Genomic DNA, 24,251 nt, shown 5'->3' with positions numbered 1-24,251 from the left:
CCCACATTCACTGTACCTATATTGTCAGACTGCCTATGGTACTGGATAAGCTGAAATTTCCCCTGAATAATCATTGCAATGACCCAAAGTCGATTGATTTCCAATCCCACCTCAAACTCCCTTTCATAGTGACTACCTTTGTACCTCTCCATTGCAACATTGTGACATGGAACTCAATTGTTTTCAAACGTGTTGCCATAATTGATCCCTCGATTTGTTTCCAATGTTGCCATTCGCGAGACCAACCACTTTCACTTCCTTAAGATGCCAAAAGGCTGTTGCAGAAAGAGGTGAGTCAGTTAACAGAGGTGGAAAATCGATGGTCTTCCCACTACTTAGTTTTGGATTGTTGGATGTGGTGAAGAAGTCAAGAGATGAGGTGGTGATACAAACTGTGTGCTGTTTGAAGGCATATGGATCGTGGCTTTTTTTTTGGTATTGGGCAGCGTGTCGGTGAAGATGAAGGCCAAAGATCAATATTTACAGGACTCCTGAGCAAACCACGTGGGGCTGGGAAATGAAGCCAATGGCAGGAAATTCCATCGTGACTGTTGCTTGGGTCAGGATGGACTTCGGCAACTTCACTCCTATCCAGAGAGGCACAGTGGCTCAGTGGTTAGCAATGCTGCCTCACAGTGCCAGGTGCCTGGGTTTGATTCCACCCTCGGGCAATTTTCTGTGTGGAGTTTGTACGTTTTTCCTGTCTTTCTTCCAGATGCTCAGTTTCCTCTCACGGTCCAAAGATGTGCAGGTTAGATGGATTGGCGATGCCAAATTGCCGATAGTGTCCAAGGATGTGCAGGCTAGGTGGGTTAGTCATGGGAAATGCAGGGTGACAGGGATAGGGTCGGGGGGGGTGGGTTGGGTGGGATGGTCTTCAGAGGGTCGTTATGGACTCGACAAACTGAATGAACTGCTTCCATACTGTTGGGATTCTATGTGAGAGGTTGCGAGATTGTTGCCAGCATTCTCCACTCCATTTGTGGGCGGCACAGTGATTCAGTGGTTAGCACTGCTGCCTCACAGCGCAGGGGCCTGGGTTTGATTCCTGCCTCGGGCGACTGTCTGTGTTGAGTTTGCACATTCTCCCCGTGTCTGCGTGGGTTTCCTCCGAGTGCTCCGGTTTCCTCCCAGAGTTCAAAGATGTGTAGGTAGGTGAATTGGCCGTGCTAAATTTCCCATTGTGTTCAGGGGTTTGTAGGTTAGGTGCATTAATTGGGGGTAAATGTAGAATAATGGGGATTGGGTTTGGGTGGGATACTCTTCGGAGGGTCGGTGTGGACTTGTTGGGCTGAAGGGCCTATTCCCACACTGCAGGGATTTTAAGATTAAAAGAAAGATAAATTGCCCACAGTGTTGGGTGCATTAGTCAGGGGTAAATATGGAGATGGGAAATGGGTCTGGGTGGGTTGCTCTTCAGAGGGTTGGTGTGGACTTGTTGGGCCAAAGGGCCAGTTTCCATACTGTAGGGAATCTCATCTAAAATCATGATTTGGACTTCAGTAGAGACATCTTGGAGGAAAATAATGTGGTCAACCTTGTGAAAGGCTGCAGATAGGTCTCAAGGGTTGGGGGTACAATTTTCCATTGTTACAGCAACTTTGTAAAAGTCTCCTGGAGTAGATTACTTACAGTGTGGAAACAGGCCCTTCAGCCCAACAAGTCCACACCGACCCACAACCCTACCAAACACTGTGGTCAATTTAGCATGGCCAATCCACCTGACCCGCACATCTTTGGACTGTGGGAGGAAACCAGAGCACCCGGAGGAAACCCATGCAGACATGGGGAGGACGTGCAAACTCCACACAGTCAGTTGCCTGAGGTGGGAACTGAACCCGGGTCTCTGGCGCTATGAGGCAGCAATGCTAACCACTGTGTCACCGTGCTGAGTACTGAGGCTGAACCTTGGAGGTATTCAAATATGGCATCCTATTCAAAGAAGAGCTCAGATTTGGTAGGGAACAGGATTTGGAGGAGGAAGTGGCAGTTGGAGAAATTGACTGTTAATCTTACTGCAAAAAAAACTTCAAAGAAAATTGCCACCATTCAAAATAGGCTCATAATACCCATGCATATCAAAATTAGGCTCTAACTGGGAATGCATAAAAAAAGGTCTTGCAACATCTTCAAAACTCTTCAATTAGTGCCTTCCGATTGACCGATAACCAGCTATTGCTTTCTCTGTAATTCTACATAAATATATTTGGCCAGACAACTTTATTACAGTGCAGTTTACTGAAAACCGACAGATAGCTCAAGTTTAAATTTAGAAAGGCAGGCTTCTGGCAAGACGTGATGTTCCTCGTGGTTATTAAGTGGAGATGAATTAAAGGAAAAATGTTCACTGATGACTAGAATTTGCCGGATCCTTGTATTTCAGACTCTCTCGTTCAGATCTTGTGTCAGAATGGAAAGGAAAATCTGATTAAATTTGGAAACTTTAAGAAACAAGGGTCAATCTACTGACTTTGTTTCAGCTCACGACATTTCAAGTTGTTTTTACTTTGAATGCCAGTGTCCTAATGATAACAGACAAGTCTTTGCCAACCCATTAATTTCGTTGCTGCTTCTCGGCTAAAATTAGCACCAAGAAAAGTGTAACCAAGTTTTGTTCAAAACTCTGTGTCCAATTGTTGGAGAGGAAAGAAAAAGTTAGCGTTTCCAGTCTTTGGAAGAAGTAATGTGGGAGAGGAAACGTAAAGTGTGTTTCTCTCCACAGATGCTGCAGCACCTGTTGAGTTTCTCCAGCACTTCCAGTTAATTTTGTTTCACGATTCCCAGCAATTGCAGTATTTTTGTTCCTTAATCGCAAAGAGGTGTATGCCCAAACATTGTGGGCAGCAAAGGTTGGGGCATTTCATAACAATGGACTCTCTCAAGCTGCAGGAGAGGCATTCCTGAAGAAAGGCTCATGCCCGAAATGTCGATTCTCCTGCTCTTTGGATGCTGCCTGATCTGCTGCGCTTTTCCAGCAACACATTTTTCAGCTCTGATCTCCAGCATCTGCAGTCCTCACTTTCTCCTAGCAAAATCAGTGTCTATTTGGGAAAATTAAGAATCACGCAGCACCAGGTTATCCTCCAGCAGGTTTATTTGGAAGCACTAGCTTTCGGAGCGCTGCTGTGGAGAATAAGATTGGAGGACATAGAATTTATCACGTCTATTTGGGAAGGCGGCCAGGGCAGGGATGAGGGTTGTTGAGGGACAGAGTGGAGCCCAGGCCTGGACAAGTATCCATTCCAGCAGCCAATTGGCGGCCGAGTCTCCCAAAGAGCAGCGTTCCAAAATGGAACGCGGCCCGGAGCCCGCGCCATGATCGACAGCGGCAGCAGCCAATCCCGGAGCGGCCAGAGCTAGGGGGGTGGAGGGGAGTGGAACCCGCTCAGCTGTTCCGGCAATGGCGCTGCCCTGGCTACTGTGTTCTCTGCTGCTTGCGGCTCTGCTCAGCCCGGGCCAGGCGGACTCCGGCACAGAGGAGTATCTGAAGCGAGAGCACAGCTTGGTGAAACCCTACCAGGGTAAGGGCTGCCTTGACTTTCCCCTTCCTGCCTTCTGCTGCAAACATTCGAACGGATTGCAGCGAATTGCGTGCACTTCCCCCCACCCACTTCATCCAATCTCTGCCGAGCAAAGCCCCTCGAACCCTTGGGGGTAAAATGCAGGGATGGCAATCACCACATTCAAAGAGAATAGATTTTACTGGAATCCTGTGCACTGTTTGGTCGCCATGTTATGCAGTGAGGCGCTGTGTAAATGTATGCAGGCACAACCATAAATTAGGAAATCTAACGACCTTATTGGTTATGGACAGGTGATAACTACAAAAGTAGGAGATTGTAGTCCAGTTACATAGAAAATTAGAGAGATGAGATCTGCACAGTATTAAGGAGGAACTTCAGGAACAGGAAGCAGGATCTTGGGGTGTTTGTCCAAAGATCCCTAAAGGGGGCAGGCCAGGTGAAGAGAGGCAGGATGACAAGCTCACAAGCTTTGAAGCAGACAAGATTGAAGGGGTCCGGTTTGAGGTGTACAAGATTATGAGGAAGCACGGACAGGTTGGTTAGAAATCAGCAGTTCCCCTCAGTTGAAGGGCCAATGACAAGGGGCATCACTTTGAGGAAGTTCCCTCTTTAGAGGGAATTTGGGGAAAAAGAAAACACAGAGTGATGGGAATCTGAAGTGCACTCCCGAGGGAGGGTAGATTAGTTTAATATAGGAAAACAGGCCATTGGGCCCAACAAGTGCACACTGACCTACCAAAGAATAACCCACAGAGACCCATTCCCCGACCCAATATTTATCCCTGACTAATGCACCAAACACTGTGGGAATTTAACATGGAGAAACCCGGAGGAAACCCACACACACGTGGGGACAATGTGCAAACTCCAAACAGCGAGTTGCCCAAGGCAGGAATTGAACCTGGATCCCTTGTGCTATGAGGCAGCGGTGCTAACCTCTGAGTCACCGTGCCACCCTGCCTCCTCACCACTTTTAAAAAGTACTTGAATGAGGACTTGAAATGTGATCACATTCAAGGCTATGGGCTAGTGCTGGAAAGTGGAAGGAGTGCAGATTTACACTAATTTTCTTTGTTAGTGCAGACTTGATGGGCTGAAGGACCTCCTCTGTATAGTATGATTAAATGGAACTGGAAGCAATTGAGGGAAGGGTTACCAGACGAATACTGGTAAAGGGCAGGGTGTCTTGGGAGCAAAGGTTGGGGTCAGACTAGGTTTGTCCCTGCTGGAATTTAGAAGATTAAGAGGTGATTTGATTGAAAGATGTAAGGTCCTGCGAAGGTGCATGTGGATTCCCCTCATGTGGGAGAATCTAGAATCAGGGGTCACTGTTTATAAATCAGGGGTTATCCATTGGAAGGTGAGTCTTTCCTCTTGGAATGCCTTTGGAATGCTCCTGAAAAGGCAGAATTTGCAGAGTCCTTTGACTGTAGTCCAGGTGGAAATAGATTCTTGACAAGCAAGGAGTGGGTGAAAAGTTATCGGGCAGTTGGGAGTTCAGATTTGAAGATGTAATCAGGTCGGCCAAGTTCTTAGTGAATGGGAGAAGCAGGATCAAAGGGCTGAATGGCCTACATCTTCTTCCACTCGCATTTTTGAGAGTGCCCAAGTTGCAAGATTTTGACCCATTGTCGGGAAAGTCATGATCTCGTGGAATAGCCCACTCTTGTTTTTTGGCTCTCTTCCCTGCTAAGTGCTGCTTGTTTCTTTTTCTGTCATAGGTGTGGGAGCCACGGGTTCTAACACTCACTGGGACCTCCAGGGAAACACAATGGTGACCTCCCATTTTATCCGACTGACCCCCGATCTCCAGAGCAAACAGGGAGCCATCTGGAATCGTGTAGTAAGGGTTCATTCCACGTTTTGATGTATTTGTAGATCTTGGAATAAGCTTGTTAGCACAGGGAAATAAATGCTTTCCACACAAGTGTCAGCATCAATGTGGCGAGTACATAATGGACTGGGTAGAGTGCAAAGCGCTCCCCACGTTTTTCCCATCAAACACTCCCAGGACAGAAACAGCACAGCGAAAGATACAGAGTAAAGCTTGTGCCCATCAAATGGACTGAGGACAGGGACGATGCAGGGTTAGATATAGTCTACAGCTCTCTTTATTCTTAAACAGAAAGCAAAGCTCCTTCCATGTTGTACACATCCCTCCCAGGAGAGGGACGGCACCCTCTACTTTTTTGGCTGAAAGTAAAGCCTACTCAACACTGTCCCGATGAACACTCCCCAGACAAGTCCAGCAAAGTTATAGGAAAGCCAAGGCTATGTTTTGTTTGTAACTTGTGCATTGACTATCTATCTTGGTCAGTACAAAGCTACATGAAAAGGCATGGTTCAGGAATAAAAATTATCATTTGAAGAACCCAGGCATTACATCACTGGGCAGATACAGCAGTGATACAGCACACAGAAAAACTCTCTCTACACTCACCCCATCAAACACTTGCAGGACAGGTTAAGTAGAGGGTAGATACAGATTAAATCTCTCTCTACTCTTTGAGCTGAAAGTCAAGCTTTCTCTGTACTATTCCCTTCAAACACTCCCAGGATAGGGAGAACATGGGATTGGATGCAGAGATTGGAGGCAAGTTTTAGGATGCACAGGATAAGGAAGGAAACAGCAGGGGATGGGCACCAGTGAAATGTGGAGCTTATTTAAGGACCAGCTTCTGCAGGTCCTTGATAAGTAGGCACTGGTCAGGCAGGGAGGACATTGTTGAGTGTGGGAGCTGTGGTTTACTAAGGAAGTTGAATCTCTTGTCAAGAGGAGAAGCAGGCTTATGTAAAGATGAGATGTGATGGCCCAGTTAGGGCGCTTCAGAGTTACAAGTTCACTCGGAAAGACCTAAAGAGAGAGCTAAGAGCCAGGAGGGGACATTTGATGTCATTGACAGATAGGATCAAGGAAAACCCTTAAGGCTTTCTATTACTATATCAGGAATAAAAGAATGACGAGAGTAAGATTAGGGCCAATTAAGGATAGGAGTGGGAAGGTTTGCATGCAGTCTGAGGAGATAGGGGAAGTGCTAAATGAAGACTTTTCATCAGCATTCACACAGGAAAAAGACCATGTGGTCGAGGAGAATATTGAGATACAGGCTCGTAGACAAGATGGGATTGACATGCATATGGAGGTGTTGGCAATTTTGGAAAGTGTAACAATAGATCAGTCCCCTGGGCCGGATGGGACTTACTCTAGGATTCTCTGGGGAGCCAGGGAGGAGATTGCCAAGCCTTTGGCTTTAATCTTTGTCCTTGTATACAGGAATAGTGCCAGAAGACTGGAGGATAGCAAATGTTGCTCCCTTGTTCAAGAAGGGCAGTAGAGACACCCCTGAAAATTATAGACTGGTGAGCCTTACTTGGGTTGTGGTTGAAGTGTTGCAAAGGGTTATAAGAGTTGGGATTCATAATCATCTAGAAAGGAATAATTTGATTCGGGATAGTCAACACGGTTTTGTGAAGAGTAGGTCGTGCCTCACAAACCTTATTGAGTTCTTTGAGAAGGCGATCAAACAGGTGGATAAGGGAAAAGCAGTTGAAGTGGTGTATATGGAGTTCACTAAGGCGTTTGATAAGGTTCCCCACCGTAGGCTATTGCACAAAATACGGAGGCATGGGATTGAGGGTGATTTAGCTGTTTGGATCAGAAGTTGGCTAGCTGAAGGAAGACAGAGGGTGGTGGTTGATGGGAAATATTCATCTTGGAGTTCAGTTACTAGTTGGGTACCGCAAGAATCTGGTTTGGGTCCACTGCTGTTTATCATTTATATAAATGACCTGGATGAACAAAGAACATTACAGCACAGTACAGGCCCTTCAGCCCTCGATGTTGCGCCAACCTATGGAACAAATCTCAAGCCTATCTATCCTACACTATTCCATTCTCATCCATATGTTTATCCAATGACCATTTAAATGCCCTCACCCTTGGTGAATCTACAGATGAGGGCATAAAAGGATGGGTTAGTAAATTTGCGGATGACAGTAAGGTCAGTAGAGTTGTGGATAGTAACGAAGGATGTTGTTGGTTTACAGAGAGACAAAGATAAGCTGTAAAGCTGGGCTGAGAGGTGGCAAATGGAGTTTAATGCGGAAAAATGTGAGGTGATTCACTTTGGAAGGAGCAACAGGAATAAAGAGTACTGGGCTAATGGTAAGATTCTTGGCAATGAAGATGAGCAGAGAGATCTCGGTGTTTAGGTCTATAAATCCTTGAAAGGTGGCACCCAGGTTGATAGTTGTTAAGAGGGCATATGGTGTGTTAGCTTTTATTGGTCGAGGAATTGAGTTTCGGGACCATGAGATCATGCTGCAGCTGCACAAAATTCTGGTGAGGCCACGTTTGCGCAGTTCTGGTCACCGCATTCTCGGAAGGATGTGGAAGCTTTGGATCAGGCTGAGGGACTTGAGGCCGTTATCGTTAGAGAGAAGAAGGATGACAGGTGTCTTAATTGAAACATATAAGATCATCAGACGGTTAGATTGGGTGGACAGTGGATGGCGATGGCTAGCACGAGGGGACATAGCATTAAATTGAGGGGTGATAGATGTAAGAAAGATATCAGAGGTAGTTTCTTTACTCAGAGTAGTAGGGGTGTGGATTGCACTGCCTGTGATGGTCGCCAGCTTAAAGGGCATTTAAATGGTCACTTGATAGGCATATGGACCCCAAGAATGGAATCATGTAGGTTAGATGGGCTTCACATTGGTTCCACAGGTTGGCGCAAGGGCCTGAATTGCGTTGTAGTGACCTCTGTTCGAGAGTAAAGCTCCCACTACTCTTTTAGACAAAGCCCCATCGACACTATCCCCATCAGACACTCCCAGTACAGACAGAACACAGGGCTAGATACAGAAATCAAGGAAACAAGGTGGACTTTGCCTTTGAATGGCTTGGTGCTGTAAGTTACTTGTGCTGTGGTTTCATATTTAATGCCTTCAGCAATTGCCCATGCTCCCTCTGTCTCTCTTCAGGCCTGTTTAATGCAAGACTGGGAGGTGCAGGTTCACTTCAAAATTCATGGCCAAGGGAAAAAAAATCTGAATGGTGACGGGTTTGCGATATGGTACACCAAAGATCGCATGCAACCAGGTACGGTGATCTGAAACCTCCAGGTACAGTGGGCGACTGACCATGCTTAGAATGTACATTCCTGCTTGGGATTTATTGACTCGAACCTAATCATCGATAGGAAAGGTACCACCAGAATGTCCCCTCTCTAATACTGGAATGCAAATGTAAAATATCAGGGTTGCTTGAAATCTCAAATCACAACAAAAGTGCTGGAGGAACTCAGCAAGTCTGGCAACATCTTGGAGAAACACAGCAAACGTTTCAGGTCTGTGATATTTCATCAGAACTGGAATAACGTGATGTGAAGTGTGTCATTTATATGTCAAGGCACAGAGCACAGCAACAGACCCTTCGGTCCAACCAGTCCATGCCGACCATGATCTTAACCAGTCCTTTGTCCCTCCACACCTTTCTTATTCATGTAATTCTCCAAATGTGTTTTAAACTTTGTAACTGTACTTAAATCCACCACTTACCTAGGATGTTCATTACACACACAAACCACTCTGTGTAAAAAAAAACAAATTGCCCCTCATATCTTCATTAAATCTATCTTCTCTCATCTTAAAAATATACCCCCTAAGGGGAAGACACCTGCTATTCACCTTATCTGTCTCCTTCATTATTATAGAAACCTCTATAAGGTCCCCCACCCAATTTCCTCCACTCCATTGAAAAAAGATCCCGACCCATCCAGCTTCTCCTTCTGCCTCAAACAATTAAAATTCCGTTTGTTGTTAAATTTGGAAGTTGTATTTTTGAATCTGTGACAGATGGGTTTTTCTGTGTCCGAAGAGTTTCATGAGTAAACTGTATGTTTTTTTCCTGCAGCAGTGGTCATTTCTCTTAAAAAAACAACTTGATGGAGAAGTGCCTCAGAGAACTAATGGGCTTTTGTGTACATGTGAAAAATGTAGCTCAGAGCAATTGCACTTCAGGATTCCTGTTAGAAATTTCTGGACTTTGTTTTTTAAGTTCGAGGGGCGGGGCGAGGTTGTTTTGCAAGTTCGGTGCAGTCCTGCAGAAAATGGTGAATGAAGATTGATGTTTTCCTGAGAACGGGGGCAGATAGACAACAGATTACCTTAAAATAAGACGTGTTGTAATAGACTCGGAATGGATGTGTTTGAATATAATCTTGAAAAGCTTATTTGGAGCTGAGTAAACGTGAGCTCAAATGTCTGATGGTTTTTTTTCCCTGGATTTTTTTCAGATTGAGAGTTGATGTCACAGTTAACTGTGGTGTCTGTGCTCCTCTGATTTTGGTTTCAATAACTCCAACACTGTTGACTGGCCCTTCAATTGCCTGGCCCCCAAGCTCTGTAATCATCAACACACACATCTCTGCCAATCTCTCTCTCTCTCTCTCTACGCCCCCCTCCCCCGACTCCCTCTGTCTGTCTGTCTCTTTGTGTGTGTGTCTCTCTCTCTCTCTCTCTCTCTCTCCCCCCCTCCCCTCTTTGAGGACACTGCTTAATACCAACCTTTTTGACCAACTATCTTGTTGCATGGCACAGTCATGTCTTGTTTTCGAATCTGTGAAGGTCCTTATGCGATGAAAGGTGCTATATAAATACAAGTTGTCCTTGAACGTCTCTTTGCCCAGGTTCCTAAATGACCACTGCTGTTGGAGAGTTGCCTTACAAAAGTTGCCCACCTATCTGTTTGAGATGGGGAAGGAGAAGTTGTGGCGGTCAGTGGGCCGGGGGGGGTTGCGGGGGGAACCCGATGCCCAGATTGGGGAATCTAGTTTTAGAGTTTTAAAAATGCTTTCTCCCCTTCAGGTACGGTGTTCGGAAGTAAGGATCTGTTCTCCGGACTGGGAATATTCATGGATACCTACCCCAACGAGGAGAAACAGCAGGAGGTGAGCTCAGGGATTGCAGCCTACATAGTAATAATTAGCTGCTCTTCAGTATAAAAATGAGTGTTATGATAGAATTCTAAACATCTTTATCAGTGCTCCTTGTTGAAACAAGGGATGTTGTGAAATAATGATATTGTTAATTTAAAATCTGTTTTGATTAATCTATCAGCAAAAATCAAAGAGATTACTGGCAGCATTGTTTCTTTTGATTGCCAAATTTTGTTCGACCATAAGATATAGGAGCAGAGTTGGGCCATTTGGTGCACTGAATCTGCTCCATCATTCGATCATGGCTGCTATGATTCTCTACCCCATTCTCCTGCCTTCACCCTGTAACCCTTGATCCCTTACCAATCAAGAACTTCTCAGTCTCTGCCTTAAATACACTCAGTGACTTGGCCTCCACAGCTCTCTGTGCAAGTGAGTTCCACAGATTCCCCACCCCTCTGGCCGAAGAAATTCCTCCTCACTCTGAGATCTCAAGGGCCATCCCTTCACCCTGAGGCTGTGCCCTCAGGTCCTCGTCTTTCACTATCTTCCCCACGCCCTCTCCATCCAGGCCTCTCGGTCTTCTCTAAGTTTCAATCAGCTTCTCTTTCATGCTTCTCAACTCCATGGATGGTCGACCCAGAGCCCTCATCACTCAGATGACAAGCCCTACATCCCTGTGGTCTTTCTTGCAAACGTCCTCTGGATCCCCTCCAGTGCCAGCATGTCCTTCCTTGCGTACGGGGCCCAAAACTGCTGACAATATTCCAAATGGTGTCTGACCAGAGCCTTATCCAGCCTTCCCAATCCATCCCAGCTCTTGTATTCCAGCCCTCTTGAACTGAACACGACATTCGCCTTCCTAGCTGCCAAGTGAACCTGTATGTTAACTTCAAAAGAATCCTGAACCCAGACTCCCATGTGTGCTTCAGATTTCTGAGTCCTTTCCCCGTTTTGAAAATAGTCGACTATTTCCGTTCCAAGTGCGTAATCTGACATTGTGGGTTTCAGAATCTTAAAACAACTTACGTGCCCGCCCGCTCGCTCGCTCACTTTGGAGACACTCACTTGCGCTCCAACGACCAGTTGCCAGCACTGTTTCCTTCACATCCACATGTGGTCGCAGTCAGGAAAACATATCATTCCACACTGAGTAGCGAAGGTTTGCTTGACAGATTTCTGACAGTCTGCAACGCACACTGAAAAATGTGAGAGTTTGGCAGCCATTCGGAGCAGGTCCCAACAAGGTCGCCGAAATCTGATCAAAATACTCGTGTTTGTATCCCATCTCATCGAATCATCACAAAAACACCACTTTGTGAATTTAGCATCGAAGTGGCTGGCACCTCTGGCACTGCAGCACTCCCTCAGTTCGACCTATTCTCTTGCTGATGATCCTGTTCGCCAATCTTGCAGTTCCCTTCTGTTGCACCTTCCCACCCCCAATTGACAAGTCACTCGGTGGGGTCTAAAGATGGACCAAAACTGGGCATGGTGGTCAAGGTGGGGCTTGACCAGAACTGGGCATGGTGCTCAACACGGGGCTTGACCAGAACTGGGCATGGTGCTCAAGGCTGGGCTTGACCAGAACTGGGCATGGTGCTCAAGGTGGGGCTTGACCAGAACTGGGCATGGTGCTCAAGGCTGGGCTTGACCAGAACTGGGCATGGTGCTCAAGGTGGGGCTTGACCAGAACTGGGCATGGTGCTCAAGGCCGGGCTTGACCAGAACTGGGCATGGTGCTCAAGGTGGGGCTTGACCAGAACTGGGCATGGTGCTGAAGGCCGGGCTTGACCAGAACTGGGCATGGTGCTCAAGGTGGGGCTTGACCAGAATTATGGGATGTGATCAATTCTGATCTATTTCTAGTTTTCCCCTCACGGTCAAACAGACTGCGACAAAATCAGAAATGGACCCCATCCCGATAACATTAAAACCACATCCCTATCCCCAAGTCATTTCCTGATTTCACAATCGGTCACTGTAGATGTAATCCATCGGAATAGCCTCACCTGGAAAGACTGCTATCATAAGGGCCACTGCAGTCTCCGAGCGGTGAGAGAAATCCACATGTTTTGTTGCGTGCTGGTCGGTATCAGCAGCAGATTGCTGTTTGCAGGAATTGCATGCCACTCTATTGACTCCAAGCAATGATAAGTTATTGAACTTCCTGTTTTATCTCATTGCTACTGTTTGGGATTGTTCCCGGGGATGTGCAGGCTAAGAAGAGGAGATATTCGTCTTCCAACCAGGTAGTCTTGTGTTCCAACCTCCGTGCTCTCTGGCATGTCTCACTTCCTTGCTTTTCTGTTTTGAGTTTATCATACTCCATTTTTAAAAAAAAATGTGATTCTAATGCAAGGAAAACTATTAGTTTGCAGTGTTTGAACTTTGTGTCCTGTCGTGTGCTGTCTCTTCCCACCCACCATCACCCAACTGCATGGAGAGATCAGAGCGTCTCTCACAGGCATTGGCTGGGACTAAGATTTCTTTCAGAGGGAGACTGGGGAGATTGTTGGATGCTGCGAGGGAGTGGGAGGAGTTTGAAAGCTTGATGGTCAAGCTCCATTGGATTCCTTCTGCATTCTCTCACATTCAGTTCTGAACCAGTGTGTTTGCGCCACAGAGTTCGATGCAGTCTCCTGGAGTGCTGAGTTCAAATGATTACTTATGAATAAGTAACAGGAGAACCGCCTTCGAGATTAAGGAGTTGAGTTTGTCTCCTTTCTGTCAGTTTGGAAATCAGTAGGCCGCCATTTGCTGAAGGATGTTGAGCTCATTGCTTTGTGTTTGTGGATTGATCTGCTTTCTCCACCCTCTTGCCGCACAGCGAATTTTCCCGTACATCTCGGCCATGGTGAACAATGGGAGCCTGTCGTACGATCACTCACGAGATGGACGGCCCATCACCATCGGAGGGTGCACCGCCCTCGTGCGCAATCTCAATCACGACACCTTTGTGGTGATCCGGTACCTGAAACGGAGGCTCACGGTGAGTGCTGCCAGAGAAAGAACACGTCTTTCGGCTCCCAACAAAATGTGAGGTTTCCCAACTTAACCGACCCCCTTTATCGGGCCACAGAGTTTGGATTGAGAACCTGGGACCCTGACTGGCCCCCTGCGCTAACTGTCTCAGTTTGCTGCAGTGTCTTGTTCGATTCCTGTTGATCTAATTGTTGACCTGTCTTGAACAGACCTCTGTGTCCTGCTGACCCTGGCACACACAGGCTGCCCTGTTAGGACTACAGAATTAAAGATCAGCTTTCCGGTCACATGTCAAGAGCAGACAGGAAACACTTTGAAGTGAGTTGATGAATTTGTTTGTGCAGGTCATGATCAACATTGAAGGCAAGAATGAGTGGAAAGATTGCATTGACATTCCTGGTGTCAAACTGCCTTTGGGCTACTACTTTGGGATCTCATCAGCGACTGGCGATTTGACCGGTATGTGTCTTGGATGTTGCGTTGCACTGGGTAGCCAGAGAAGTGCTTGAGAAGAGGGGGAGGCCTGGCATTTAGGAACTCCCACGATTCCAGGGTCTGCGGCCAATGACATCACAAGGTGGGACGTGAGGCAACCAATGTGCACGGAGCAATCCACAGTGTGATGATGACTGGGTTCTGTTCTGTAATGTTTGAAGGATAGGTCATAGACCCAGAGCACCGAGCAGATCTTACCTGGTCCCCTTAGAAATACCGCCATGGTCTCCTGCTCGTGGACTGAGGGAATAAATGAGGCTTCGCCTCAAGGTTTAAATCCAAGACTGCCCCCAATAGTGTTGCTCTCCCTCAGTACTGCACTGGTGTTGTCAATCTGGAATTTGAACCCACACCCTCCCAACTCAAGGCCACGGCTGACTCATTTTGAGGAGAGAGATGGATGGTAGGACCAGTATCTGGATCCAAGGGACTCCAGGGCCGCCTTAAATCCGGTACTTTCCACATCAGGTCAGAAGGTGGGAATCCTGCACAAGTCCCAAACTCACCCCCTGACTCTCCAAAGCCTGTCGCACCATTGACAAGACACAAGTCAGGAGTGTGTGATGTAATACTCCCCACTTGCCCTGGATGGGGGCAGCCCCAACAACACTTCAGAAGCTCAACACCGTCCAGGTCAAAGCAGCCCCTGCTTGACTGGCACCATATCCAAAAATATCCAATGCCTCCACCTCTGACGCTCAGTAGCAGCTGTGTGTATTAACTGCACGGTGCCTTGCAGCAACTTCCCAAGGCTCCTTCCAAACCTCCTACCACCCTGTAAAGATAAGACAGACACAAGGGAACGCCATCCTTCCAAGTCACACAACATTCTTACTTAGAAATATATCACCATTCCTTTAGTGTCACTGGGTCAAAATCCTGAAATTCCCTTTCGACCAGCAATGTGCGTCTACTGCAACCATAGTGACTGCAGTGCACCACCACCTTGGCAAGGGGCAATTAGAGCTAGGCAGTCAATGTTGGCCTGACCAGCAGTGCCCACTTCACAAGAATTAGATCAGAAACAGCCGGTTTTCTTTCCTTATAGTTGGTTATATGAACATTTAGAGCCACACAGCATGAAAAGGAATCCTTCGGTCCAACCGCTCCATCTCAACCATGGTCCCAAACAAAACTTGTCCCACTTACCTGTGTTTGGCCCTTATCCCACCAACCCTTTCCTATTCATGCACTTCTCCAAATGACTTTCAAATGTTGTAACTGTACCCATATCCATCATTTCCCCTGACAGTTTGTCCACACATAAACCACTCTGTTTAAAAAAGAATGCCCCTCGTGTGCTTTTTAAACCTTTCTCCTGTCACCTTCAAAATATGCCCCCTAGTTTTGAACTCCGCACACGAGGGTAAAGATCCTTGCCATTCACGTTATCTATGGCCCGCCTGCTTTTATAAACCGCTATCGTGTCACCCTCAACCTCTTACACAGCAGTGAACAAGTCGCAGCCGATTCAGCCAGTTTTTTTTTATATAACTCAAATCCTCCGATCCTAGGAAAACCCTGGTAAATCCGTTCTGAACCTATTCGAATTTAATAATAATATTCCAACAGCAGGGTGACCAGAACTGCACACAGTACTCCAGAAGAGGCCTCACCAACTTCCTTTCCAACCTCAACATGACATTACCCCCCCCCCACCTTCCTGTGCTCAAAGGTTTGAGTAATGAAGGCAAGCATGCTAAATGCCTTACTAACTAACCTATCCTTTGCATCTGAATCCCTCAGTTCTCTGTTCCACAACACTACCAAGAGCCCTACCATTAATTGTGTAAGTCCTCGTTTTACCAAAATGCATGCCATACCTCGCATTTGTCCAAATTAAACTCCATCTGCCACTCCTCAGCCCATTGACCCTCTTATAATCTTAGATGATCTTCTTCGCTGTCCAAGACAACCAATTTTGGTGTCATCTGCAAACTTAGCAACCATACCTGCTATATTCCCGTCCAAATCATTTGTATAAATGGTAAACAGGCGTGGACCCAGCACTGATTTCTGTGGAACACCGCCGGTCAGAGGCCTCCAATCCAAACAACAAAACTTCACTCTCTGTTTCCTACCATCAAGCCAATTTTGTCTCCAATTGGTAAGCTCTCCCACATGATCTAACTTTACTCAGTAGCCTACTGTGCAGAACCTTGTCAAAAACTCAGCTAAGGACACCATGGTTCCTCCCATTGTTGTCCTCCTGGACTGTGGGTGCACTGTCAGTGACCAGACTTCCCTTCTCAGAGAGAAGAGGTGGTGACGATTGCAGAGGGAGGTTTGAATTCAGAAGCAGCCTTTCTCCTTCGTCTTCGCTCGTCTGGCCACAGAAGGGCTGGCACACCCAGGCCAAGGACCGTGAGGAGTGGGTAGCTGCCACAGACCGGGAGCTCAGGACCGTAACTGTACTGGCCAAGGGGGAGGAAGTGTAATTTTAGAGTGAGTGACACACGATCGGGTCCTCTGACCCCTTTTTTTTGAACAACACCTTTTCCCTCGTAGATAATCATGACGTTATATCAGTAAAGGTCTACCAACTGACAGTGCAACGAACAGCTGAGGAGACTGAATTGGATGACGTCGTGCTAGTTCCAAGTGTGGATAACCTCAAGTTTGAAGATGGTAAGGCAAATTGCTCTAACTTTCCACTTGCAAAGAACAGACAGACACTAGTCTGTAAATGTTCAACATTCTGGGACAGAGACAGAACGCCTTAGAATCTTGCAGCACAGAACGGGGCCACTTGATGCTTAGTGCCTGTGCTGTCTGTTTGGAAGAGCTATCCAATTACTTTATCGTGAGAATGTTTGCCCCTTATTTTATCAGAAAGGCGAGAATTAATTCGAAGAAATGTGTTAAGGACAAGCCGGGGAACTACAGACCAGTGAGCCTGACGTCGGTGGTGGGCATGTTGTTGAAGGGTATCCTGAGGGACAGGACGTACATGTATTTGGAAAGGCATGCACTGATTCGGGATAGTCAACATGGCTTTGTGCGTGGGAAATCATGTCTCACAAACTTGATTGAGCTTTTTGAAGAAGTAACTAAGAGGATTGATGAGAACAGAGCGGTAAGACGTGATCTATATGGACTTCAGTAAGGCGTTCGACAAGGTTCCCCATGGGTGACTGATTAGCAAGGTTAGATCTCATGGAATACAGGGAGAACTAGCCATTTGGATACAGACTGGCTCAAAGGTAGAAGACAGAGGGTGGTGGTGGAGGGTTGTTTTTCAGACTGGAGGCCTGTGACCAGTGGAGTGCCACAAGGATCAGTCTTGGGTCCACTAGTTTTTGTCATTTGGATAAATGATTTGGATGTGAGCATAAAAGGTATAGTTAGTAAGTTTGCAGATGACAGCAAAATTGGAGGTGTAGTGGACAGCGAAGAAGGGTACCTCAGATTACAACAGGATTTTGATCAGATGAGCCAATGGGCTAGGGAGTGGCAGATAGAGTTTAATTCAGATAAATGCGAGGTGCTGCATTTTTGGAAAGCAAATCTTAGCAGGACTTATAAACTTAATGGTAAGGTCCTAGGGAGTGTTGCTGAACAAAGAGACCTTGGAGTGCAGGTTCATAGTTCCTTGAAAGTGGAGTCACAGGTAGATATGTTAGTGAAGGCAGCGTTTGGTATGCTTTCCTTTATTGGTCAGACCATTGAGTACAGGAGTTAGGAGGTCTTTTTCCTGGTGTGGGAGAGTCCAGAACTAGAAGGCATAGGTTTAGGGTGAGACGGAATGATTTAAAAGGGACCTAAGGGGCAACTTTTTCACGCAGAGGGTGGCGCGTGTATGGAATGAGCTGCCAGAGGAAGTGGTGGAGGCTGGTACAATTGCAACATTTAAGAGGCATTTGGATGGGTATATGAATAGGAAGGGTTTGGAGGGATATGGGCCAGGTGCTGGTAGGTGGGACTAGATTGGGTTGGGATATATGGCCAGCTTGGTCGAGTTGGACCGAAGGGTCTGTTTCCGTGCTGTATATCTCTATGACTAAAGCAACAACTGCCAGCCCTCCCCGTGGAAATCTCAACCGTGACTTCTTTCAAAGTTGCTTTGAGTTCTGAAGAAGTAACGCTGGACTCAAAACATTTCCTGTGTTTTTCTCTCTCTCTGCCAGACCTGCTGAGTTTCCCCAGTATTCTGCTTGTTGTTTCGAGGTTGCTTTATTTCTAGCTTGGCTTTTCCTTCTCCCTTCCGCAGATGACCTGGATTACGAGCCGATGAGTGGTTTGACCCTGTTCTTCATTGTTTTCTTCTCCCTCGTTGGCCTGATGGTGCTGGCCGTGATCGGCATCATCGTGTTCCAGAAGTGGCAAGAACAGAGCCGAAAGCGTTTTTACTGAGGCCCTGCTGAGGAGACCACGTTTCAGACTCAGAACCTTGGGGAGAGGAGGGAGCACAGGTTTATTTTCCTCATCTCTGGTGTCTTCGGCTCATTGCCAACTGCAGTTCTTTGATCTTGCTTCCAACTCTACAGAGTACAGTTGGAAAACTGTATTGTGAACTCGTTCACTGCTAACTAAGATTATGGGACCAACTGACTATCAGTGATAGGCAAAAAAAAACACCTTCATCAGAAGAGGTTTCAACAAGAAGAAAATCCATGAGGCAAAATTGTTGGTATTTCTGTTTTTGTCCCTCTTTCCAGATGTGTTTGATACATTTAAAATGTCTTTCGTGTGTGTGTGTGTGTGTGTGTGTGTGTGTGTATGTATGTCAAGAGGTATATATGGGTTGCTGTGACTAGTGTCCACAATCTTTCTTCCCCAACTTGAAAATAATCTTGCAGAGTTCCTCCAGACCAGACCGTGGCTTTTGCAGAGTTCAAGAACAGGTTTGCCAGTTCAAAAACAGAAGTCAAATTGAGGAAGAATATCATCTCTCGAACTGTTCCCCTTTGTCCTTACATAAATCACTCAGGATTTGGCGCGTAGTCTGTTGTTGATTGGATCCAGCATGAGTTTTTTTTTTAAATTTCAATTTGCGATTTCCACTTTGGTGAAAATGCATGGCCTTTTTGATTTTGGGAAAGGACAGGAAAGGGGGATTTTGGGACAGTTGGTGATTTGTTTGAGAGAGCTCCAATGTCTGCCTTCATTTCCTTTTTTTTTAAATGTTCCTCCCCCCCCCGCCCCTGTTTGCATCAAAAGGCACTACAGTCACAGAAAAGTTGTTTTTTTTCCCTTTCCGGTGAACCTTCCTCTCAATGTGCGGAGTTGGCTGTGTTGACTTGATGGCATTGTGTGTCAGGCTGGCTCCAAACAGTCAGGATGAGTTCACCCTTGCGAGGTTGCTGGGGCTGTGAGCCACGATGAGTGCTGTCTTGAGCCAAGCCCCTTGTCTGCACAGGGCGGTGGGGTGGTTGTAAATTCCTGGGCTGTCACAACGGGAGCTGCTGGGACCAGTCAGGTTTTGACAATCCGTGTTTGTGAGTTAGGTGAGCTGTGGTTGCATGTCCTCCTGTTAAATGATTCCTGATTTTAATGTGAAACCGTGAGAATGATGGGCTGAGAGAGAATGCATTGACATTAACTTTTTAAAACTTTAGTTGCTCGTCATTGGAAGAGGAGGGACGTTGTCTCTCTCTCTCTCTCATCAAATCTTCATTTCCCTGCAATTTGATGAGATTTTCTTGCGCACTCCTGGACTAAACCACGCTGCAGACAAATTGAGAGAGCCACGCTTAAAATTGGATTCTGAGAGTCTTCTGGAGGTGCCCATGCCCATGAACCTGCCTGAACAAAGGGGCTCCATTTGCTGAGGGCACTGCTGAGAGGTGTAGCTGTGAAAGGGAGTGTGTTCATGCATGAGTGAAAGTAGAGGATTACAGGGCTGAACCAGATGGCAACACTATTCATTGCTGCTCACTCAGTGGAGTGTTCCATCACTCTGGCACAGGCAGGAAAATGCACACAATACTGAAGAGGAGCTTTGCCTCTACAATAGTGAAGTCATCCCTCCTTCTCATAACTGTAAACTGTGAGTCAGTGATGTTGCAGTTCACACATTCTCAAAAATGTCATCTTGCAATTCTATCCCACCTCCAAGTTGCACAACAGGCACTGAAATACCTTGGAATGCAGAGGTGGGAGCCTATTTCTTCACAGCCAGCTCCTGTCAGTAGCAAAATGATCATGACCAGATCGCACATTTCTTTCTCAGGTGTTGGTTGAATCAGAATCTTGCTCTGTGATCTGGATCTTTCGGGCACAGGCACAACGGTTTGAGAATGGCAATTTTATCTGAAAGGAATGGGACTGGAAGCTCTGACTCTTCCAACATCAAGTGTCCAACCCGACGCTGCTGCTGTGTGATCAGTGAAGGAAATATGTCACTCACTTTTTGTTGTCGAGTGAACTCTGTGACCTCATTTGGGTTGGAAGGGCAGAACACAAAGGGATAAATCTGTTCGCTTCAAAATAAAAGCAAGTGAGTCAGGGGATTTGAGGGATCCATGTCAACATAGCTGGAGTTCCGACTTGCTTCAGGATGCGGAGATGCAGGGTGGGGTGGGTTCATGTTAATCCCAGCCACAATGGCTGTCCCTTGCTGAGTATTACATTTCAGCTTAACAACTGCAAACAGCCTGCAGACCATGGAAACCGAGCCAACTGGTTATTGTGTGGACGCTGTGGCTTTCGCAAGGTGTTGGGCAAAAACGCAAGCTTCTCTCTCCTGTATTGACAAAGTCACTTGAGTTGATTCATATCTAGTTCATCACTGGAATCAATGAAGATGCAAATGTCAGCATTAAAGTGTTTATAACTACTGTACCATTTTTTGTTTAGTCTATGGGATTACAGGTGTTTGGATCATCCGAAGTGGCAAATATCAGCTCTTAGCCATCTAAGCAGTCTGTGCAGCTGAGTTCAGGAGTATACGATCTTGCTTGGGACAGAGCAAGGTGACTGACTTTTTTTTTTAAGTCTTTTAGCATGATCCAAAAGCCAGACATACAGGAGTATTGATAATTGCTTTTGTTGGTGAATCTATTATCAGACCACTGTTCTTACATGCTGCTGTAATAAATCCCATCAGAAATTTACAGGAAAGCAGTGTCTTTACGATTTTTTTTAGATCTGTTTTTCAAACGTGTTCTCTTGGTACACTGTATGTTACTCAAACTTCAATCGCCCAGGATCTTTTAATCAGTGAAGAACCCAGAATTCACATTCAGCACTCCCTGGGCAGACACAGCACTGATAACAGATGCACAGGAAGGTTTCCTCTTTTAAACAGGGAGTAAAGCTCCCTCAATGTTGACCCAATCAAAAATTCCAACACACATTTGAATAGAGAATAATTTTTAACTGAAAAGAAAGCCTTCTCTACACTTAAACACAAAGTAAAACTCTCAGACGCTGTCTCCCTCATACGCTTTGGACACAGGGACAGCATTCTTTTAAGGTACAGAGTCCCTTCTACTCCGTTCAACTGAAGTAAAGCTTTCTGCCCCCTATCCATATCAACCATTTGCAGTACAGGGACCGCACACTGTTACACACAAGGTAAAGGTTTCTGCTCTTTTAAATAAAACTCTCTCCATTCTTTTATACACATTGTATGAAGACATTTCACAATGTCCCCATCACACACTCCCAGGACAGGGAAAGCATGCACTTAGATACCAAGTAAAGCTACCTCTACACTTTTAATCTGAAAGTAAGCTTCTTTCTGCTCTTTTAAAATGGAACTAAAGCTCCCTCAATACAGTTCCCCCATCAACCACTCCCAGGACTGGGGCAACACAGGGTTAGATACAGAGTAAAGCTCTCTCTACACTGTCCCCCGTCAAACACTCCCAGTACAGGGACAGCACAGGGTTAGATACAGAGTAATGCTCTACACTGTTCCCCATCAAACACTCCCAGGACAGGGACAGCACGGGGTTAGATACGGAGTAAAGCTTCCTCTACACTGTCCCCCATCAAACACTCCCAGGCCAGGGCCCACATAGGGTGAGTAACACAGTAAAGTTCCCTCTGTTCTTTTAAACTGAGAGTAGAATTTTGTCTTCAAAACAGAAAGGAAATCTTCCACGACAGTGTCTCTACCGAACAGTCTGAGGGGATGAACAGCCCAGGGTTAGATCCAGAGTTAAAATACGAGCCGGTCTGTCTGATTTCATTCCTTTCTTTAGACTTTATGGTAATTTGGTACAACTGATAAGCTGTAAAAATGCATATGGTTTGCCAGCCATAGTTCCAGGGTTGACGAAGACCAGCTTTTAAATCCAAACTTCTTTTGTATTGAGTTCAAACATCATCATTAGCCATGGTGCCATTTGAACCCGTACCCCCAGAGCCTTAGTGTGGAGTGCCATGTTACTTGTCCAGTGACACTAACACCACACCATCCCACCCCCTCTTGGGTCATAACTCCTGGGAGTGTCAAAACCACAAAAATACATCTTGAGATTTGCACAAATGCCTGAAGACTTTGAACTGGGATTATAACTTTGACATCCAACCTCCCCCCCTCCCCCCGCACAGCTTACCCCTCTCATCACATCTCGAGAAGACAATTAAAGGACCCCTTACCTCGTCTTTGAACTTCAGACGTCTCTCAAAGGCCATTCTTCAAACCCCGAACTCCTCAATCAGACTGCCGCCGTGTGGTACCCATTATAGATTCCAAGTATAAACCGTCCAAGCTTCTGCATTAGGACGCAGCCTGTAACTTGCTCGAGGGTGTCCATTACTCTCCCACAACAACATGCTTCGCAACCCTTTAATCAGCTTCCAGTCTCTCCCTGTAATCTCTCGGCCCCCCCCAGTGAGAAACAAATTGTCCGTTAAATAACAGCATCTTTGCATTTTATTTACAGTGGGCTGATACATATTTAACAAGTTAAAAAATATTTTTTTGTATATGTCATTGCGACAAATTCTTTGGCAAAAGAAACAAAGATCCCCTTTTAAAAACAGTTTTTTTTTTGGGAAAAAAACATGCAAGTAAACGGGAAACTCTCAGATGGGCTGCAAGTGGAAATCCGACATAACAAGTTTCCAAAGCCCTGATTCCTCAAAGCCTTCCACACAGTGTTCAATTTTGGGGTTCATCGACACGAGTCCAGCATGGAACGCAAAGGAGGCTTTTTCTTTCTTGACTTCGGGGCAAGCCTTGTCCGGAATGTTCCACCCACAAACGCGGGATTCTGTTTTACCCCTCTGGAGGCCTGCATCTCTGGCCCACGCACGCACACACACACACACACACATCAAGGCAGGCACGTGGCCAGCTACTGTCAACGCCAAAGTCAGCCGCAGCGTGGAATGAGCTTCTCCCTTTCTGTTCCCGCCGGGCCGAGCAACCCCCCACACTCGACCACGAGGCTGGATGCCTTCCGACTCCAGATGGCCTCTCTCTCTCTCTCTCTCTCCTCACTTTTTCTTCCTGTGGTATCTGGTGGACTGCAACAAAAAGTTTGCTAGAGCATTCTGTTAAAAAAAACAAATTCGAGGAAAGAACACGTAGTATCCAAGATAGACACCGCCTGCCCCCCCCCCCCAAAGAAAACCCACAACATCATGGTGGGTGGCGGCTCTGTCACCAAGCAAGTGTGGGGGGGGGGGGGGGGCTGGGGGTGAGCTGACTGCCAAATGAGTACCCCAATGGCCAGAACTGCGACGACACTGACCCCCTCACCCCCTTTACACCACCCTCCCCATTGCCCACGGGCTCAAGTCCTCGGCGTTTTCCCACTTGCACGTTGGCACATCAATTCTCTCCCCTCATCTCTGAGGGGCAGTCTGAGGGACCTGGTGCAGGAGTCTTGTTCGGAAGGATGAGGGGCCATCTTCTGGAAATTTCTCAGGGGGCTTGACAGAACGGGGTGCTGAGACGCCGCTGCCCTTCGTCGGGAGGGAACCTTGAGGCATGGTTGCAAAGTCAGGCGTCCCAAAACAGAGAGGTGGTGCCCTTGGCCCTCTCAGAGGAAGGTAGTCCACTTCCACGTGGAGGTGAGTTCAGTGCTGAGTTTGACAGATTACTGATCACTGAAGGAGGTGATGTTACAGTTGGAGGTGGTAAGCAGTAAAATGGCCACAGTCAGATAATCCATCCCCCGATCTGATGGCAAAGCAGGATTAATGAACCGAGCAGCCTCCACCCGCTCCTATTTCTTAGGATGGTTGGGTGAGAGTCCGGATATTGATGTGGGAAGATGAGGTATCTGATCTTAGAACACAGAACACAGAACAATACAGCACAGAACAGGCCCTTTGGCCCACCATGTTGTGGCGAACATTTGTCCTAGCTTAAGCACCTAACCATGTACCTATCCAATTGCCGCCT

The 24,251-nt window shown here is 46.5% G+C and overlaps 2 protein-coding genes across 2 annotated transcripts in view; one reads left to right on the top strand and one right to left on the bottom strand.

The window, feature by feature from the left end:
- Positions 1 to 3,377: 3,377 nt before the first annotated feature.
- LOC132836936 (VIP36-like protein) lies at positions 3,378 to 20,995 on the top strand. The gene is made up of 8 exons (XM_060856514.1): positions 3,378 to 3,521; positions 5,246 to 5,367; positions 8,511 to 8,628; positions 10,395 to 10,477; positions 13,296 to 13,457; positions 13,795 to 13,909; positions 16,454 to 16,573; positions 18,156 to 20,995. The coding sequence occupies exons 1-8, from the start codon at positions 3,401 to 3,403 to the stop codon at positions 18,296 to 18,298; spliced, it is 984 nt and encodes a 327-aa protein (XP_060712497.1). The 5' UTR covers positions 3,378 to 3,400; the 3' UTR covers positions 18,299 to 20,995.
- Positions 20,996 to 22,956: 1,961 nt separating this feature from the next.
- LOC132836899 (myoferlin-like) overlaps positions 22,957 to 24,251 on the bottom strand; it is a 141,436-nt gene continuing 140,141 nt past the window's right edge. Inside the window, exon 53 of the mRNA XM_060856466.1 lies at positions 22,957 to 23,395. Coding sequence (XP_060712449.1) covers positions 23,339 to 23,395 — 57 coding nt within the window. The 3' untranslated portion in view covers positions 22,957 to 23,338. The remainder of the gene's footprint in view (positions 23,396 to 24,251) is intronic.

This window comes from Hemiscyllium ocellatum, chromosome 48 (genome assembly GCF_020745735.1).
Source record: "Hemiscyllium ocellatum isolate sHemOce1 chromosome 48, sHemOce1.pat.X.cur, whole genome shotgun sequence".
NCBI classification, from domain to species: Eukaryota; Metazoa; Chordata; class Chondrichthyes; order Orectolobiformes; family Hemiscylliidae; genus Hemiscyllium; species Hemiscyllium ocellatum.
This window is presented reverse-complemented; position numbering and strand designations above follow the sequence as displayed.

Excerpts from the sequence above, each read along its gene's own strand:
- LOC132836936 (XM_060856514.1), top strand. The coding sequence starts at position 3,401 with ATGGCGCTGCCCTGGCTACTGTGTTCTCTGCTGCTTGCGGCTCTGCTC. Across the intron at positions 5,368-8,510 it reads GAGCCATCTGGAATCGTGTA|GCCTGTTTAATGCAAGACTG; the intron begins GTAAGGGTTCAT and ends GTCTCTCTTCAG. Across the intron at positions 10,478-13,295 it reads ACGAGGAGAAACAGCAGGAG|CGAATTTTCCCGTACATCTC; the intron begins GTGAGCTCAGGG and ends CTTGCCGCACAG.